At 34.5% G+C, this 20683-nt stretch overlaps 1 protein-coding gene across 1 annotated transcript; it reads right to left on the bottom strand.

Moving 5' to 3' along the window:
- Positions 1-9356: 9356 nt before the first annotated feature.
- On the bottom strand, positions 9357-10056 carry LOC112638706 (proline-rich extensin-like protein EPR1). The gene is made up of 2 exons (XM_025410874.1): positions 9994-10056; positions 9357-9925 (listed from the first exon to the last, which is right to left on the bottom strand). Exon 2 carries the CDS (start codon positions 9923-9925, stop codon positions 9362-9364), a length of 564 nt encoding a protein of 187 aa, XP_025266659.1. The 5' UTR covers positions 9994-10056; the 3' UTR covers positions 9357-9361.
- Positions 10057-20683: the final 10627 nt, after the last annotated feature.

The raw sequence follows: 20683 nt of genomic DNA on the forward strand, positions 1-20683 counted from the left end.
ACATAGTCGGCTCTCCCATTATGAACTGCAGAAATATGCGAATGCATGCCGCAATGATAGATATTTCTGGATATTTCGACTTTACACTGTATGACTTCGGTGTAACTATAATCGGATAATTGGAGTAGTTGGATATGGACATCAGTGGTATTAGGTTTTCGTATGTTTAAGTCACATTCGCCAACATCAAGTAAGGAGACTGCCGTTATATTAAGGTGTTGTCCACCGCAATCAAATCCAATTAATGCGATGGTTTCGCCTAAGAGGATTAGTAGGATTAGAGGCTTCATGGTGGTCTGAAATTATTACAGTTCCAATTTGATGAGTATATAAGTAGATATATTAACTTCTGCGTACATAAATATCGGGTATAGTTATAGATAAGCGCATGTGGTTAACAGATTTGGTAGTCTTACAACTAAATGAGTACATATTCATACTAATAAGATATAGTTTGTAATTAGATATATATATATGTATGGGTATATAAAGATTTTTGACTCTAACAATAAAATCATATATGTATATGGATTTTTTTCCCTTTTTTTTTTATTATTTATTTTTTTTTTGTATATATTTTTTCCCTTTTCTTTCTGAATATTTTTATGCGTATATAATATGTGTATTTTATGATTTTTAAATCATACATGTATATATATATTCATGTTTTCTTAACATAGTATATAAGTGTGGATCATTGTGTTACGGTATTAGCTTATATAACTTATAATAGTAGAGTATAGATTTTAGGTCGGTAGGACAGTGAAATGAGGAGTGCATTTTAAAATTTTTCAAATTGACAAAGCTTCTGCCAAGGTCTCTAAGTCATTAGGGTCACTCCTCCTTTCTACTATTCCGTATTCTAAATCTAAAGTACCAGAGTTGACGGACAGTCCCACTAATCGTTTATAGGTGTCCTTCTGGTTCGCTCTAGTTACTTTTTCTATGAATATGTGGTAGGCTCGGAGGCACTTTGCGCACTCTTGGAGAGGACGACTCTCGCGACATAGTTTTCGACAGAGTTTACATTCCTCAGGCGGTACTGTTCCGTACTGGAACGTGTGCGAATATCGAGTTAAGACTCTATTGTAGACCTCGGGTTTATAACAATCGGTACATATAATATACGTGTTATTTGAATTTAACACATCGTGTGTCATAATAGAGACGCATTTTACATATAGGCTGTTAAAGAATGAATCCTCCAGTAGAGGATGTGTTGGTGTTTTTGTTTTCAATAGTGGGCACATTTTGCACCTTGTCCTTTTTAAGCCCGTAAGCCCTGCCTGTGTGTTCTGCAAAAAGCGAAAGCTTCCAATGAGTTTATATTTCCTCCATGGTCTCTTTCATATAAAGCTCGTTCGAGATAGGAGAAAATACACTCGGTGCAGTGCAGGATGGGACGGACAGTTTCCAAGGTGGATTTACAGTATTCGCAGGTAGGAAAGTTTAGGTTACCGTAAGTTACCCAATGGCAGATTACTAAATCGGGTTTGATTCTAAGTTGTCTAAGTCTATAGCAAGGACAACACATGCGGGTTGGGGTGCGGGTTTTACTGATATATCTTCTATAGAATATGATCTTTCGACAATGCGCTTTATGAAAGTTGGGAAAGTGTGAGGAAAATTGGTGAATGGGGTGGTTACAAGAAGGATCGCCGGCATTACTCATTATGAACCGATCTGTTAATAGTTTCGGCTCGTTATAAATTCTTGCATATGTTCTCCTTGTGAGTAATACAGGGTGCACCTTCTGCAGTCCCACAATGATGTGCACAAGGCTACAGGTCGAGCACATATGTAACATCTAAAGAGGGAGTAATAGGCTGGGGAGAAAACGGATACATAATGGTAGCTAAGGTATAAAAATTCTCCGTTTTCGAAAGGGACGCACGAGTAGCAATAAAGTTGGTCGGTGGAAAGGCTTTTATAAGCATCTAGTTCCTCGTGCACTAACCGGGATAGGATACTATAATCCTCGTCAGAAATCAATTCTAACAGTATATCCATTTAATTAGTTCCACCAGGGTGCTTCCCGTGTGCTAATTCTCTTTCTCTTTCTCCTTGCAAATAGCGCAAGAAACACCTCCGGCAATTGGTTATTGGTGTAATAGTTGATACATTATCATTGCACCGACTACATTTAGTTGTCTCTACATGGGGGAAGTTTTCGGTTAGGCTATGGTAGTTGATGCGATGTAGTGGAAAGTCAATATACTGTTGACATCTGTTACAGTAATGGTTTCCCGTTTCGCTACAGTAACCGTCGAATTCTTCGTGTATTACTAGATAAGGGGTGCCTGAAGATGATTGGGACAACATATTTATGAGGTGGACGAGGAAGGTCCCTGCTCAATAGATGGAAGGTTATTAGGGGCGGTGTCTCGAAGGATTTGTACAAGGTTCCTGATACATATGAGACAGGTAGAGAGGGGTCTTGCTATGGAGATTGGGCGTTGGCAATATATACACAGGGTTCGGTAGGGATGAGGGGCGAAGGAAATGATGTGTGAATCGATAGGAAGAAAGAATCGTTGGTTAGAGGGAGTATGTAGGAGGCAATAACATGCACAGCAATAATGATGTAAATTATTTAGATTTAGATAACCGTGTAATTTAATGCATACGACATTAGAAAGTGGTTGAGTCATTATAAAGAGTCAATTGCGTATGGTGCGGACAGCGTAAGGATATTGTAGATACAGTAGAGACATTGATTTAATGCTCTCAGGGTGATAAGTGAATGGAGACAAAGACTACAATAAAGATTAAGGTGGAGTGGTCCCAGAGAGATGAGATGGATAAGTACTAAAGGAAATTGTGTCGTAGGATGAGGGATTTGAGAGTAACAAGATTCACATATAAGGATATTTAGAGCGGGGGCGCGATATCCTCTTACTTTTAGGCAACACGCGGTGCCGGTGAGGGGCATACTCTAAGGCATGGGGGTTCGATTATGGGTATCTAGAACGAGAGGGTAATCGTAGTCGTCAAGCGAAAGTGTTGCGGCGTGAAGCGCGTCGAGAAACTCACGGCCAACAGTTACGCAGGACACGCACTCGTTGATTGGGCTGATTTTCGTTACGACAGCACCGCACGAAGAGCAGTATTCATCTGCGGCTGTATGACCATTGACGAAAAAATGTTTCTGCATGTATCGGTACGTCTGTATGATTATGGTCGGGCGAAGTTTAGAGTAGCACTTTGTGCATAAATTGGTCTCGTCGTCTAGGTTGAGTGCCCCTACCACATGTATGCAATGAGCATACAGGAAGGCTTGTTGCACACGCCTCAAGGAAGCGGCGTCCGGCCTCGGCTGAATAGGCCGTCTATGCCAAAGCATCTGTAAAAATGAGAAGGTTAAATTATTATTTCATCCAGGTTGAATATTTGACAGTTTTATTTTGTTTACGTGGACTAGTCGGGCTTGTCTCCCGACTTTGAGTTTGACGTTAGGGGGTAAAATTTCGAGCACTTCATGAGGGCCCGTGTATTGGTCTGAGAATTTCCCTTTCTGTGGTTCCTTTAATAGAAATACATACATTCCTCTTTCTAATTGCTGTGGGTTCTGGTTACGATCGTAATACTTTTTACTTCTTTCTTTAGCTTGTATGAGGTTCAATCTAGCTTGTCTTTGTAAATCGTTGATTTTATTAAAGAGGTTAGTTATGTATTCATGATACGTAGGTTCGATATTCTCTTCGATAATAGGATGGGCTGAGGGTAATCGGGCTATTCGTCCGAAAACTAACTCGTAAGGTGAGTATCTTGTGCCTTCGTGAACGCTGGTGTTATACGAAAACATGGCAAGTCTGATATATTCATCCCAATTTGTTTCTTTGTCTATCTGGGTTTTCAGATACTCCGTCAGCACATGATGAGATCTTTCCAGGGATCCATTAGACTGTGGATAATATGCGGTAGTTCTAAAATGTTGGATATGAAATCTCTTGGTTAATTGTCGCATTAAGGCAGACAGGAAGTTCGTTCCTTGATCGGTTAATATGGCACGAGGTGTACCATAAATGCAAATAAAATCTTTCGTGAAAGCGTCTGCAATTGTTAAGGACGTAGCTTCTCTTAATGGTACGGCGATAGAATATTTAGTTAGTAAATCTTGCATTGTTAGTATGTATTGGTTGCTTTTGGTGGTTATGGGTAGAGGGCCCATAATGTCTAAAGATAATTTATCGAAAGCGGAACCGGGAGTATCCGTGATAACCATAGGTTGTTTAGTTTTTACTCTGGTTAATTTCTTTAATTGACAATCGCGGCAATTTCTAATAAATTCTTGAATGTCTTTTTTCATAGTTTTCCAATAATACTGAGGTCTAAGACGATTGTAGGTTTTCGTCACGCCTTTATGTCCACCAACAGCGGAGGCATGATTTTCTGAAATTAGGGTTTGTCGATTGTTTATTTCAGGTGTTTGGATTAAGTCCAAACATATTGTTATGTAAATTGGTAATTCTTGTAGGTGTCTTTTAAGTTGATTTAAGATGTATGACCATGGAAGGTCATCGAAGCGTTCGGTCTTATTGATACTCAAGGAAGGAAGTCCGATTTCGGTAATGACGTCTACTAAAGAACGCAAGCAATTTTTAAGATTTTGAGCTTCTATGAGGGTTCGATCGTCGTGCTTGATAGGGAGGGCAATCAGAGTGTTTCCCTTTACGGTACATACCCTTGCTCTTTCAAAAGTTAGGTCCTCATATTTGGGGAGTAAACTAGCTTCTTGGTAGGCTTTTGCACCTCTATCGTAAGGGGCTCCATTTAAATAAATAAAAATAATATGATTGTCTTTTTGCTGTAATAAGCTTCCTCTGGCTTCTCGCGCTAAAGCTCGGCTCCACGGTGGAGGAACGGGTGGAGCTGGTCGGTGTGGTACAATGTTAGAGTCTAGTATTTCTTCGTAATTTTCGTCATCGCTTTCAGTGGAATCGGTCACTTCTTCAATGCTGAGTGTATAGTTATCATTATCTTCTTGTTCGGCGGAGTGATTTTGAAGATCTTCTGGGGTTGGAATTCTGGGAGAAAGGGGGTTTCGAGTAGGTGGTTGTGGGGGTTTTGATTTTTGTTGGCTAATTTCTTTGTTTTGTTTTTCAGGTTCGTTGGGATTTCCTCGAGATTTTTGAGGTTTATGCGAGAACATGGATTCATCAGAAGAATACTCAGCGTCCTCGATAAGGAACAGCGGAGCGGCTGGATTAACAGGTGGGTTTCTAGATAGCGCATCAGCGTTATTATTTAACGTTCCCTTCTTATATTGTATCTCGTATTGATATTCTGATATTTTTGTTCTCCATTTCCATAATCTGGATGAAGGATCCTTGACAGAATGCAGCCAAACTAATGGTTTATGATCGGTTACTATGGTGAATAATCTTCCGTACAGGTATGGTCGAAAGTGAGTTACACAGTAAATGATAGCTAAACATTCCTTTTCTATTGTTGAATAATTTTGCTCTGCAGGGTTCAGAATGCGGGAAGTGTAGGCGACGGGGAGATCTTTTCCGATCGGTCCTTGGCTAAGGACTCCTCCTACTGCATATCCGGATGCATCAGTGGTCAATATAAATGGTTTGGTAAAGTCAGGGTATTGTAAAATAGGTTCGGAACAGAGCGAATTTCTTAGGATGTCGAAGGCTTCTTCGTGTTTTATAGTCCATTCAAACTTTCGGTCTTTCTTCAAAAGATCTGTTAAAGGTTTCGCGACTTTTGAAAAATTGGGTATAAATCTCCTGTAATATCCGGCTAATCCTAAGAATTGTTTGATGTTTTTGGGATTCCTTGGGGTCGGGAAATTCATAATTGCTTTTACTTTAGCGGGATCGGGTTTAACTCCACCTGATCCGATTATATGTCCCAGATACATCACTTCACGTCTTAAGAATTCGCACTTGTCTGGTTGTAGTTTTAAATTTGCGGCTTTTAATCTTTGCATTAATCTTTCAAATTTAATTTCATGTTCTTTCAGGGATCTCGCATATATGACGATGTCATCCATATAGACGAACAACTCATTTCCTTGAAGTCCAGAGAGGACGTTATCCATCAACCTTTGAAAGGTCGCGGGAGCATTTTTTAATCCGAAAGGCATTCTTTTAAACTGATAATGCCCGTATGGTGTAGAAAAAGCGGTTTTGTGAGCGTCTTTAACTGCCATAGGTATTTGGTGAAAACCGGAGGCTAAATCCAATATGGAAAAATATTTGGCGGATCCAAGTTGGTCTAATATATCAGTTATATTAGGTAAGGGATAAGCGTCTCCTATCGTTTTTTCATTAAGATTCCGGTAGTCGATTACCATTCGCCATCTTTTATTTCCCAGCGAGTCTGGTTTCTTCGGAACTATCCACAATGGTGAGTTATAAGGAGATGTTGAGGGTTCGATTAAGCTTGAAGACAATAATTCGTTCACTTGTCTATTAATTTCTTCCTTGTGCACGGGGGGGAATCTGTACTGTTTTGTGTGAACGGGTATGTCGTTAAGAGTGGGAATGAAATGTTGAGCAGCATTGGTTGCTTGAAGAATTTCACTAGGAAGGTGAAATCTCTCGGAATGTTTAAGGACTAATAATTGAATGTTTTCTGATTCCTCGGAATTCAGATGCTCGAGGCGGAGGAGTTGTAAAATATCTGATGCTCTATCAGTATGTGAAGAGTGTATTTGATTGAAATATAGAGGGTTATCTATATTTTTAGGAAGGTCCCCTAAGGGCTGACGTAGAGAAGTAGAGTTATTGAGATTAGGAGTTTGAATAGGTTCTTCCGAAGGCCCTAAGGTTCCGGAGGAATTATTATTTGTGTTGTAGATATCAAAATCTTGTAATTCCACAGATGGAATGTTGAGAGTTATTTCTTCCTCAGAAGTGTTAAAAATAGGCATATAAGCCTTTCCATTGTTATTAGTGACGATGGCTTCGCCAAAATATATGCCTTTGGCGGGGTCATGTCGGGGTACGTATCCATTTTGTTTTTCGGGATTTGAAATACAAAAGGAACAGGGGGTAACTGTTCTTTTCTTTAAGCATATGGTATTTGTGTTGGAGAAAGGAATTCTTGTTTCTTCGTATTGTAAGCAATTGTCTTTATAATTTAATATAACAGATCGTTCCCTCAGGAATCTGTTACCTAAAATTCCATCTTGAGCGAATCCGATTAAATCGGATATGACATAAAATTCGGTTAACTCTCCGAGTATAAATATTGAAATTACTCCCAGAGTAATAATGGTTTCAGATGCTATTCCTTGTAGGGCCAGGGAGTTGGTTTTATCGAGAATAACGTGCGGTCCCAAGCATTTTTGTTTAATGAGATTAAGCCCTGATCCAGAGTCAACCATAAATTTACAATAATTCATTAAATCCGGAGAGGTTAAGGTAATTGTAGGTAATTCCATGGTTTGTCTTGTATCATTTATTTGGCAGATTCTGAGGTTTGTTCGGATTCTTCCGAGGGGGTTGTTGTATTGATCTTTTTTTGAATAAGATAGGCAGGACGTCCTTGTTGTAGGTCGTTCCGGCGGACGTCGATTTTCATCGGAACGCCCCGTTCGTTTCCCGAGGTGCTAGGTTGATTCATTTCTTGAGCTCGTCTATAGGCGAGTTTGCGACATTCTTCTATAAGATGTCCGGGAGTTTTACAATATCGACAAATCTTAGTTTGATAATTATGTTGAGGTGGTGCAGTTATTATTGCCTTGTTTGGTGTAACGGGGTACGGGGGTTGAGAATTTGGTTGACCATTGTTGGGGCGGTACGAGGGTCGATATCCGCTATTATTATTATTGTTAATATTATTGTGTACAGGATTTCGTCGGACAATATTACTGGTATTGTTAGGAAGATCAGCGCGTGGTTGGAAGTTTGGACGGAAGAGGGTTCGTTTACGAATATTCTCCGCTTCGATAGTCTTAGATAATTGTATAGCTGTGCTAATTCCTTCTTCGAAGGTTCTTGGGCGCTCTAGTTTTACTCGCACTAATAACTCGGAGGGAAGCCCGTTAATAAAACTATTCATTGTGGTTGCTTCTATAGCGTCTTTATTTCGTTCGCCGATATTTCCGGATAGATCGGATTCTCCGTCTATAATAGCAGTGCGTAACTCCTGTACTCTCGCGATATAATCGAAAATATTTTCATTCTGTTTCATATAAATGTTAGCTAATTCTCCTCTATATTGGTCGACCGATTTGTTAGGTCCAAAAATGAGTTTTAATCGTTTGGTCAATTCTAGTACGGTGTGGCATTCTACTCCTTCTATGGCGGAATAAGCGTGTCCCTGTAGTTTATTGATAATAAGTTGCACGAGATGGTATTCATGATATACCGGTATCAAGTCGAGGGCGCGTTCGCAAATTTTGCTAAAATGAAAAACTGACATTTTATGTCCGTCGAATTTTGGTACAGTGTCGATAGCGTCTTTGAGACGTATCGGGGAGGGTTGGTCTACAGGGTCATGATGTTGGGAAGTTTGATGGGAAAATGATCGTTCTTCACGCGGGGCATATCTCTCTTCCCTTTGAGCGAGTTCTAAGTTTGCAAGTCTTGAATTAATTCTTTCGACACAACTAGTTATCGTTTGCATTGAAGCCATTAGTTGCTCGATGGCGGGTTGTTCGTGAACTTCAGCCTTTCCTTTACGATCCATTTCTTCTTGCATCTTTGTTAAATGTTCGTTCTGAGCTTGCAGAGATTCAGCTTGTTCTCTCATTTGTCTTTCCTTTTCATTTAATTTTTGCATTAAAATTTCGGTTTCTTCTGCCGTATATTGTTTTCTAGTAGCACCGGCGGCTACAGAGCTTGCTGAGCTTGATCGGGTCTGCATGACGTCTTCAAAAATTTATTTCTATTTATCGACAACTCTCCACGAAGCTTAGATTCTTTAGGCAGATCCCACCGACAATTCTCCACGAAGCTTAGATTCTTTAGGCAGATCCCACCGCTGCCACCATTTTTTTTTGTTACGTTTTGAGATTTCGTTGTTACGTCTCGATCGTAACTTCTCACGTATTTATTTGTTACGCAATTGTAACTTCTCTCTATTTCTTTTTCAGGGCAACCTGCCAAGCCGGCTATACCCTAGGACGCCGAGAGACTAAGAATCTTTTGCGCTTCTTTCAGGAGAGGGATTGACGATGGGAAATAGATTAGGTGCGTTGAACCTGACCCAATTTATCCTTTTTGATCTGTTTTCTTTTATTAGTTTACTTCCTTAGAGCTTTACAAATCCTTTATTATTGTTATTATTGTTATTATTTGACAGTTGTAGATAGTGTATATCGTTATACGTATAGATGTGTGTATGTAGTTAATGTTCTTCTCTATAGCATTTCTAAGGCGATATCTAGATATGGTTATTATTCGCGGTTGTTGAAGAAATTATCTCGCTGCAAGTATTCGTAGATCTCGATAAAATCTTCGTCTGTTAGTCCTGCGAGGGGTTGGATACTGCTTGGTAAGACTAGGTCCTCTGGTTCCGGGTAGAAATTTGGTTCAGGGGGATCCAGAACTTGACCTGGGTTGGATGGACCAGCCTCAGTTTCTGTGCTTTGTTCTATGGGTCTTCGTTCTTCCGGTATGGAAGGAAGATCTTCCGGTGTCCTGACCGGCGAGTAGCTGGGATTAGATGAATCCTGGATGGGGGAGTAATTGGGCGATGGCGGCCTGGCTCTGGGCTGTTGTTCCTCTTGAAGAACCGCTGGAGGGTTTCGGGGAGGACGATAAGGGTATGCGCGGGAGGGCGCGAAACTACGCACTGGAGAGTACCTTGTTACTCTGCTTGTTAAGTCGTTCTCGTCGGCAAACAACTGACGAGCTGTAGGGAGCCTAAGTACCGACCGGGAGGCACGCCTGCGGCGTATACCCGCGGCACGGAGGGGAATTTCGCGTCCAACGGAAGAAGTTCGGCGGGGGTTAACCATCTACCGAGGGAATACGACTATTTAGTATGTTTGATGCGATTGATTTAACACAAAAGGGGTTTACTTACGATGATGCGTAGAAAGGTACCTGTTAAGATGAATGGTTTTATAAGGTAAATGTAGTCACAGCAAGGTGGTTCATAGAGTTAAGACGAATAATACGGCTTAACGGATTATTATGAGATAAACGAATGTAGATTATGATAGTATATCTCACTCGTTCTCATATCATGGTTGAAACGTTCGGCTATATACAGTTCATTGGGGTACAGCAATTAATGATTTATTTAATATATTTTGAATTTTTCAGGGGCATGCGGTTGCACCGAGAGGTCCGGAGATTCAGGGGGTACAGACAAGGATACGGGTAAGAGCGGCTGGCTTACTTCAGATAAGTATAAAATTCATAAAATGTTTTCGATAGTTAACTTGTAAGCCAGTGCATTAATTCTATTATTTCGACAGATCCTCTAGGAGCGAGTCTTAGATTCTGAGTCTAGTATCGATGTGCAAGACGTCACGTCACAGCGGCACAGGATCCACGGAGAAATTCTTTCAGAGAAGCTCTCCGTGAAAGCGGCAGAGGAGTAGAATTTGCTACTCAATGCACATCGAGTGACTAACTCGAACGACGCTACACTCTAGGATACGCTTCGAGCGTTCTCAGAGGGTCGGTTGAAATTTAAATTATTCAACTCGAAAGAAAAATTTAAAGTCTGTATACGGACAGGTAGGATTCGGGGAAAATTGTCGTACAACGGATGATAATTTATCTAGCATATACTGAATTTCCAGGAGCATGCGGCTGCACCGAGAGGTCTGGAGATTCAAGGATACAGACGAGGATACGGGTGGAAGCGGCTGGCTTACTTCAGATAAGTATAAAATTCATAAAATGTTTTGATAGTTAACTTGTAAGCCAGTGCATAAATTCTATTATTTCGACAGATCCTCTAGGAGCGAGTCTTAGATTCTGAGTCTAGTATCGATGTGCAAGACGTCACGTCACAGCGGCACAGGATCCACGGAGAAATTCTTTCAAAGAAGCTCTCCGTGAAAGCGGCAGAGGAGTAGAATTTGCTACTCAATGCACATCGAGTGACTAACTCGAACGACGCTACACTCTAGGATACGCTTCGAGCGTTCTCAGAGGATCGGTTGAAATTTAAATAATTCAACTCGAAAGAAAAATTTAAAGTCTGTATACGGACAGGTAAGATTCTGGGAAAATTGTCAATATATTAGAATAAATCAACCTAATATACGAAGTTATTATCAAGGTTGATTAAGAATGATTATTATTTTATTATTTCCTTACCGGATGACGGGATCAATGGATGAATACAGGCACCGCTGCTCCTTCCCTGGGTTGCTCGACCTCGGTGAGAACCTGAAGAAGTGGCAAGGCAGCGCAGAGAATGGCCAAAGACTCAGAGGTTGCTGGATGGTAGCACTTTATTAAAGTGTTAATGTTGATACAGCTCTCTTAATAGAGATTGAGACTAAGTCCCGAAAGAAAAAAAATCAAAATCGCGACTAAGTTATTTTCGAATAAGTTAAGGTGTCCGGTAGGCTTCTAGGTTTTTCCTCTTCGAGAGCTGGAGATCTGATGGGCGTAGAGAGAGCTGAGACACAGGCGAGTTAATGGCGCAGAGAGACACACCGGCGGCGGCGGCGGCGGCCTTATATACCTTCCTCTGGTTCGATGTTTAATGGTAGGGAGAAGAGGTGGGCCTTTTTGGTGATTGGTGGGTCGGCTGCTGGAGCTATCCCTTCCTGCTATGAGTTTGCGATGTGGTGGGTGAGAGTTTTGTGGTAGGGATTGCAAGTCTTGCGTCTTAGATTTATTAAATAATTTTAGAATAATTTTTAATAATGATTTTTAACAATCAGAATTTTTTATAATATCGTATTTATGTTATTAGAAAATTTGAGTTCGATTTATAACAATTGTTTAAATTTTAAGTGATATTTTGGTAAATTCTGATGTATTAAACCATTATTATTACAATGATTTTTACAATGGTGCGTATATAGTTAAAATTAATAATTAGTAATTAATTAATATTTAGTAAATTAATAATTAGTAATAATTAGTAAAGAAAAATTTAGCATTTGGATTGCAGATTCTAACGCAACGGATGCGAAGATGGCTTATCTCTTTTTCTAAAAATAGATATGCTGGATGTCCTTCGAAGAATGCTCACTGCATTCTTTCTCTTTATAAGACACATTAGTAACAGTAATATTTTTTAATGAATTACCTTTTAAAATTCGTTTACGTGGTTTAAATTGGCATATTACACGTATTATTTCCAGGTTTAATAATTATCTTAAGACTAATTATTAAGATTTATCATTTACAAGATATATTTTTATTTATTTAATAAAGGCTTTAACAATTAGAATTTTTGTGGTTTTATATGTATATATTTTAAAATTTTCAAAGTCGACTTTTAATGATTACTCAAGTCTATGAATAATATTTTAATAAATTCTAATGCGTTAAGCCATTATTATTACAATAAATTTTACAATAAGAATATATGGAAATTAATTATCGCTTCGCTTAATAGTTATTATGTCGCTAAAAGAAATTTTATTCTTACAGTTCTCGGAACAACGTATGAAAAAGCGGCTCGTTTTACTTCTAAGAATGATCACGACGGATGTGCTCGAAGAATTCATTGCACGCTCTACCGTGATCTTTTATTCAAGAGGTCTTTTGATTCTGACAATATTTTATTCTTTGAAGATTTTCATTTGGGCGACTTTTATATTAGCACATATATATATATATATATATATGTATAGATATGTATTCGCATATTGCTTATGAAAATTGATTTCAGCAAGTTTTTACTGAATCGTATTTAATAATCATCGTATAAGATTAATAATTATTGTATAAAATCTTGGGGTTATTAATATTAATTATTTGTTAATATTCGTAATATATATATATATATATGTTTTGTGTGCTGATTAATTTTGTCGCGGTAGCAGTCTATTATATCTCCTCCTTTGTTTTATTGTTAAATTTGTTACAAAATGTATATGCATATAGCATGCATATACATATAGGGATATTGTTGGACAAGTTAATATATATATGTGTCAATTTCTATCGCGACGCGTATTTATTGTATTTATACCGTTATTTTATTGATTTGGTTATAAATATATATGCGTATATGTAATTTATCAATTTTATTTACTATAGTATGCTATTATAGGGATTTTTGGACAGTTAATATATATTTGTAATTTCATCGCACGCTTATTTATTGTATTTATACCTTTATTTTATTGAGTTTGTTATAAAATATATATGCGTATATGTAAATTTAGTCAATTTGTATGTTACATATAGTATGCGTATATATAGGGATAATTTTGGACAAGTTAAGATATATATTTGTAAATTTCCATCGCAACGCTTATTTATTGTATTTATACCTTATTTATTGAGTTTGTTATAAAATATATATGCGTATATGTAAATTTATTCAATTTATATATTACGTATAGTATGCATATATATAGGGAGATTTCTGGACATGTTAATATATATGTGTCAATTTCTATCGCGACGCGTATTTATTGTATTTATACCGTTATTTTATTGAGTTTGGTTATAAAATATATTGCATATATGTAAATTTATTCGATTTATAGGTTACATATAGTATGCATATATATATAAAGGTGTATATTTTTATCTATTAATATTTGTTAATTTTTGTCCTGACGATTGTTTATTACGTCTCTACTTTTATTTTATTGGATTTTGTTATAAAATATGTATGCATATGTGTATATGTAGTCAGTTCATATGTCACATATAGTATGCATATATATGTATATAGAGGTATATGATACTGGATAATAGTGTGATATTAATAGAAAATGCTTTGTTAATGCTTAATTATAAAAGAGAAGTCGATGTATTAATTTGGTTTGCATTCATGCGAGCGCGAATTTAGATCTTCCCTCTGCCTTTAGGTCGGGAGAGGATGTTTAAAAATTCCAATGGAGATAACGCGACGTGCTGGACTTGGCCTTGCACGCTTGTTCGACTCGTAGAGTTATACGCATAATATTCTTTGTGCAGTATTATTCGTAAGTACACATATTATTTCTCTATTTCTCTCGTGTTTTCACGTTTTATTTCCTTTGACTTAATGATATATGTATATTATGCATGGTAAGAAGTTGCTGTCATTATATTCATTGTTGTAATTTTTTATTTTTATTTAATAAAGTTTTTGAATTTAGATTCTATTTTTCGAGTGTCATTTTGCACATTATGTACCTGGGCTCTATTCATTTCTCGGAAGGTTTTAGTCTTACATTATTAAATTTGCATATGTTCATATGCACGTACATATATATATATATATATATATATATATATATATATACGTATAAGAGTGCTCATATGTAAATGTTCGTGCATTTTACAATTGTGTATATACATTTTATATTCATAGTAGCTATAGGTGTCCATCCTTAATATTATTATTTTATTTATTCAGGCGATACTTTTGCCAGGGGGGTACCCGGTGAGTAGGAACACGAATATAGGGTGTCCATATATTTTCGTCATATGAAGACTTACTAGTAAGTAATATTCTGACATAATTATACTTAATAAGGTTTGGTATTATGAAATTTTGTCATTAAAGTACTTGAAAAAGGGGGATTATTATAGTTGAAAACTTTTTATATGAAGTGTTAATATTTTATAAGGCTTGGTACATGCATTCATATATAGAAGAGTGTGATCGTAAATGTTCATGGTTGATTTTTGATGATGTTCATTGGCCTTATTCTGATTTTTTAATTATTTTAATCTAAATTTTATATTATTTTGTTCATTTATGCTAGTTGGTTTTTCTTTCTTTTCATTGGCTCATGTGTATATGCCTTAAGCATATAGATGCTATCCATTTTGTTATACTTAATGCTTTGCAAATTTTTATAAAATATTGACAGCCTCGTGTTAGAAATTATTATTCTTATGACCAAATATTATTTTACATTAATTTTTCAGGCATCCAGGAGGGGGGTCATGTGACTTCGTCATATAAGGTATTCTTATTTGATTTTCAGGTAAGATCACTTTAAATTATTATTTGTGTTATGGGCCGCTAGTATTTGGTTAAATTTCGTTATTAGCTTATTATAAGTGAATATTTTATTTGTTAAGGTCTTATTATTCATTTATTATTGGTTATAAGAGTGGATGCATATATATATATATACATATATATATATATATATTCATATGTATAATTGTTAGAATTATTTTGTAGAATTTGAAGCTAGATTTTACTACCAAAATTTTGTTTCTGAAATTTTCTTATCGTTAATATTTTTATTAATTTATGGTCTAAGAACATATATTCATTTTTATTTGTTTTTAGGTGTCAACAGGTTTAGCAAGAAAAACAAGCAGTGCTGAATTAAAATGTTGATGGTCAAGGATATATTATTATTTCTAAGGGTAAGTCTTATTAAAATTTATGCAAATTCATTATTGTTATTATTATTGTTATTAGTGTTATTATTATTATTTGCATTTAAGCAATTTCAATTTTAATCATAGAGAATTATTAGTACCATATAATTTATTAGTTTTATCAATTGTTAAATTTTGGTTATTATCTTACGTTTTTATTTATAATTTTGTCTTTACAAGTTTCATAGGATATTTATTAAATATTCATTGTTAGTTGGGGATTAATATATATATATCTTGTAATTATTCAATGGCACTTAAATTATATTATTATAAATATTTTAACATTTATTATTCTTGTATTTGTTATGTTATCCTTGTGACGATATTAAGTCGGATACTAGTAATTTTGATTTTAATGATATTATTTAGAGGGAGAGTTCGTTTGATATTTATACGATTTTGTTTTGTATTTCGATTATTAGTATCGCGATATTATTTAGTGCATAGCTATTATTTATTTGGTTTTATGATTTATAGGTTATACTGGGAGCAGTATATCGATGGTCAATGGAAAATAAAATATTATCGTCGTGAGGGGTTACATCTATATACCCAATATGTTGGAATTATTATCCCAGAGATGTATACGAGAGCGTTTTCACCCAAGTTTGGACGTCATTTTTTTGATGAATTAGTCGACTAGTGTGGTGATCTACTTGGTCATGGTATCATAATTATATTATTTTTATAATTCTATTGTAAAAGATCTCGAAGTTACAACACTTTTGTTTGGTAAATTTGATTGTTAGCATCATATTTATACTTCTAGTGAGTAGGGACTGTTATTTTAGAACTATATACGGGAGCATATTAGGACGTGTACTTATTTTGATTAATTAATCGATTAGTACGTTGATCTACTTGGTAATGGGATCACAATTATGCCCTTAGTATATCTCTATTGTAAAAGATATCGAAGTTACAAACATTTTAAATTTTTGTTTTTGGGGTTGCCTTTAAAATTTTACTGCTAGAATAATCACCGGGGAAGCTACTAGAAGGTCGTCAGATTTTTATCGTTAATCTTTATTCGTTTAATGAATTATCCTAACAAAGTCTACGCCAAGTATTGGCTTTATTTTGTATTAATTGTTTTATTTCTTTTACAGGTTACCGAATGGGAGCGTACATGTATTTATATACGGGGAGGAAGAGGGTTGATGGATCAACATTTCTACGTCGAAAATTATAGGGGTTGTTTCAACGCATAATTTTATAAATATATATATATAAACATATATATATATATATGTTTTTAGTTAAGACATCGGTGTTGTAAGGATTTTTGATTATATAAGTATTTTTAATGGTACTACTATAAGACGTACCTATTAATATTATGTTATTATATTTTTAGCACGTTTTAATTATTATATTTTTAATTATTTAAAGGCGATTGTGTTGCTTTTATGATTATATAATATGCTTTGCCTGTCATGTACTATGCATATTAATTATTTAATCAATTCTGCCAAGTAATTTATCAAGTCTGTCGCTAAAATTTAATTATTAAATTTTATCGTTAATATTTGATTCTTCCAATTATATTTTATTATTGATGTTTCATTAAAATTTTGAGATTCGTTAACTAATTAATTTTTCTCTTTCAGGTGCAGGACTACCGTGGCTTTACTTTTAAATGATATTTGGATTTGTCGATGTCGAGGTGGATGATTATTAAAAATCGCTCACATCGCGGGATTTTATATAGATCTTGATTGTTAGTATTAATTTCTTTTTAGAGGAAGTTAAGGAATACAAGGTTTAAAATTATATTATTAATTAACAAGAATGTGTATACGTATATGTATCAAAATTTTAATATTGGTTTGTATGTCTTAAGATATTAATTTTATAAACGGCATACAATAAGATTTTATAAATGTTGATACTTTTGCTTTATATAAATGAAATATTGAATTATCATTGATCATATAATAATTTTAAATTTTGATTAATGCATTAAGATTTCGATTGTTCATATATCAAAATGATTTTATCTAATTTATTACAATTTGCTTAGGAATACTGTTGCTGGAAATATCTTTTATTAAATTCTCATTGGTCAAAGCATTGATTTCTCAAGGGATTATTATTTTGTCTTAGTTTATTCGCGATATCCGTGTAGGGCAAAAATCGTCGTGTTTAATATATGTACATGTATGTGTATTAATTGTATTTTTATTATATATTTTTCCTACACGTTATTAGAGAATATATATATATATATATTCATTGGGAAAAGGGAAGCTTATAAATCATTTCATATTTATGGTTTGATAATCGTGAAGAAATTACATAAGTAAGCGTAAATATTTCCCTTTATTTTATTATTTTACATATTTATAATGTTAACTTATTATTTCTTTTGTTAATTCTTATGCGTTAATTTTCATTGATATTATAAGGGATTGCATATATTAATTATACGAATTTAGTTTTCTATAACATGGCGATTGACTATTATTGTTAATAATTTGCTTTACGCGTATTTATTTATAATTGGGTTATGTAATATATGCATGTGTCCGATTTAAATATTATTAAAATTTATGTCCTTGGTTATTGGTAGGACATTTGTCATGAAATAATTTAGTATTAATGTACAGCGTTAAATTGAGAAATTTTATATTTTGATTATATTATCTTGGAGGGTCATTATCCTCTTCAATTATTTTATAGGAAATTGTATATAGACCTTTTATTAATTACGATTTTTCTTTTTCAGGTTTCTAGTGGTGAGAATCTACATTTAAGAGAGTGTTTACGCGGGAGAGAGAGAGAGATGTTCAAGCCTATGATTTGTGCTACAAGATTCCAACGATATATATATATAAGCATAGACGTTCTTATTATTATATTTTTATTTATTCTTTTGGTTCAACAAAATGTTTTATAAATTAATTTTATTTCATCGAGAAAAAAAACTCTTATTAATTTCTGGTTAGCACATACTATATTTATTTAATAAATTCTGTATGTCATAAAGAATAGTTGGGGGACTTTTATTTATCCGACAGATCAAATAGAAACAGATACGGATTTTAATTTTATTTAATTTATTCTCTTGAATTTTAAGTCATTATATTTATAAATTTTGTTGATGATCAACAGGTACATTTTGTTGTTCCGTTTGGTGTATCTATGTGTATGTCTCATTTAATAATTAGGTTAGTAGGATCAATATAGCGATTTTATTTCAATATATGTAATAGAATTAATCATGATCAGATATATATATGTGGGTAGCGTATGTATATTTTGAGTAAAGTATAATTTGAGTGATATTTGAGTCTTATAGTTCTCCTAAATAGTAATGGAGATGTTAGACACAAAATTTCAGATATATATGTATATATAAGAGGCGGTATTTATGCTTGTTTAAAAATGTAATCTTATTTCAACAAATCTGTTGGTCATGGTATTAGAGTTTATTATTAGAAGTGTCATGTATAAGAGTTATAATTTTTCTTTTGAACGTATTGTACGTTTGTTCTCGGTTATTTGTTCGTAATGTAATGAGTACGTATTTTTACTGAGTGGCTTTATATGAATATATATATATGTCACTATTGTAAAGACGATTTTATTTAGTTTTTGTGCAGAGTTTATTTTATTAATTATTTGTATTAAGCATTTTTGCTTGTAAATCAAGTCTTTGCGTCTCCTTTTATATGGTTAGGTCCTTAAGGTTATACTGTTAATAATTATTTAAAAGGGGCTTGTGGAGCAATTCTATTAATGTTAATCGTTGAGGGTTTTGATTCTTACTTTATAAGAGTGTTTCTTGTCTCTACTGGAAAATATGGGATTACTAGATTTGGCTTATATCGATGGGTTTTCCTTTTACAGATTCTTAAAATTGGGGATCTATGTACGAGTATACGCGTATGAAGGCGGAAAATATTCTAACTATTTGAAGAGTGCGGATTATATATACTTATCGGAAGGATAATTGATTTTACACTTCACGATACTTTAACTAGAACTTAAATCTATTCTACGTAAGTATATATATTTTCTTTTTCTTTCTTTCATATATTGTTTTTTTTTTATTTCATCTATTGTGGTTTTTTTTTGTTAACAAAATGAATCGTTATCGAATCTGTTTCATTACGATTGATTGTTTGAATAATGAAAGATATTTGTAAATATATATATATTCTAGATTTGAAATTCTTTACATTATTGTGGCTTTAAGATTTTCAATATTTTTAATTAAAGTTTATTCAATAAGTTTCCAATGATAACGGTTAGGTCCATTTTGTTAGATTTTGTCTATATATATATATATATATATTTAAATATATTTGCTAATGCTGGTTTTACGGTTAGTTCCACTAGTATAACGAAATTTTATATAGAGTAATGACGATATGATAATATTATAACATTTTATTGATATTTTCTATAATTTTCAGGTATTCTGTAGCGACTTTCAATGAGTGTACTACACATATGCTGTCAGCGAGGGACAGATATATATATATATAGACGTTATTATATAACAATAGTAGGTAAAGATTATGATATAGATATAGTTTTGGAATTTTAATATGCGATATAGTGTAGTATAAAGATTTTGAAAATTTTTCATTGCGGGACGTAACATTACTTATATTTTCGTATTCGGAAGGACGATCCCTTTCCGGCGGTTCAATTTGAGCTAGAGATTTTGTAGGTATCTGACCAGTATCCGTGATTCGTTTCCTGCGAGGAATTTGTGGTCGATGTGAGAATATTGATTCGTCTGAAGAATGATTTCCTTCCTCTTCTACTGCGAATACAGGGATAGCAATATTAATAGGCGGATTCCTTGATAAAGCGTCAGCGTTATTATTTAAAGTTCCCTTTTTATATCGTATTTCGTATTGATATTCCGATAATTTAGTTCTCCATTTCCATAATCTAGAAGAAGGGTCTTTAATAGAATGCAACCATACTAATGGTTTGTGATCTGTTACTATAGTGAAGATTTTTCCATATAAATATGGTCTAAAATGAGTTACACAGTAGATAATAGCTAAACATTCCTTTTCTATTGTTGAATATTTTTGTTCTGCAGAGTTTAATACACGTGACGTGTAAGCGACGGGTAAATCTTTCCCTATTATTCCTTGACTGAGTACGCCTCCGACGGCATATCCGGATGCGTCAGTGGTCAATACAAAAGGTTTAGAAAAATCTGGATATTGCAGAATAGGTTCTGAGCATAATGAATTTCTCAGAAT

Source organism: Camponotus floridanus, unplaced genomic scaffold, assembly GCF_003227725.1.
Source record: "Camponotus floridanus strain SB8 unplaced genomic scaffold, Cflo_v7.5 scaffold352, whole genome shotgun sequence".
Classification (NCBI taxonomy): Eukaryota; Metazoa; Arthropoda; class Insecta; order Hymenoptera; family Formicidae; genus Camponotus; species Camponotus floridanus.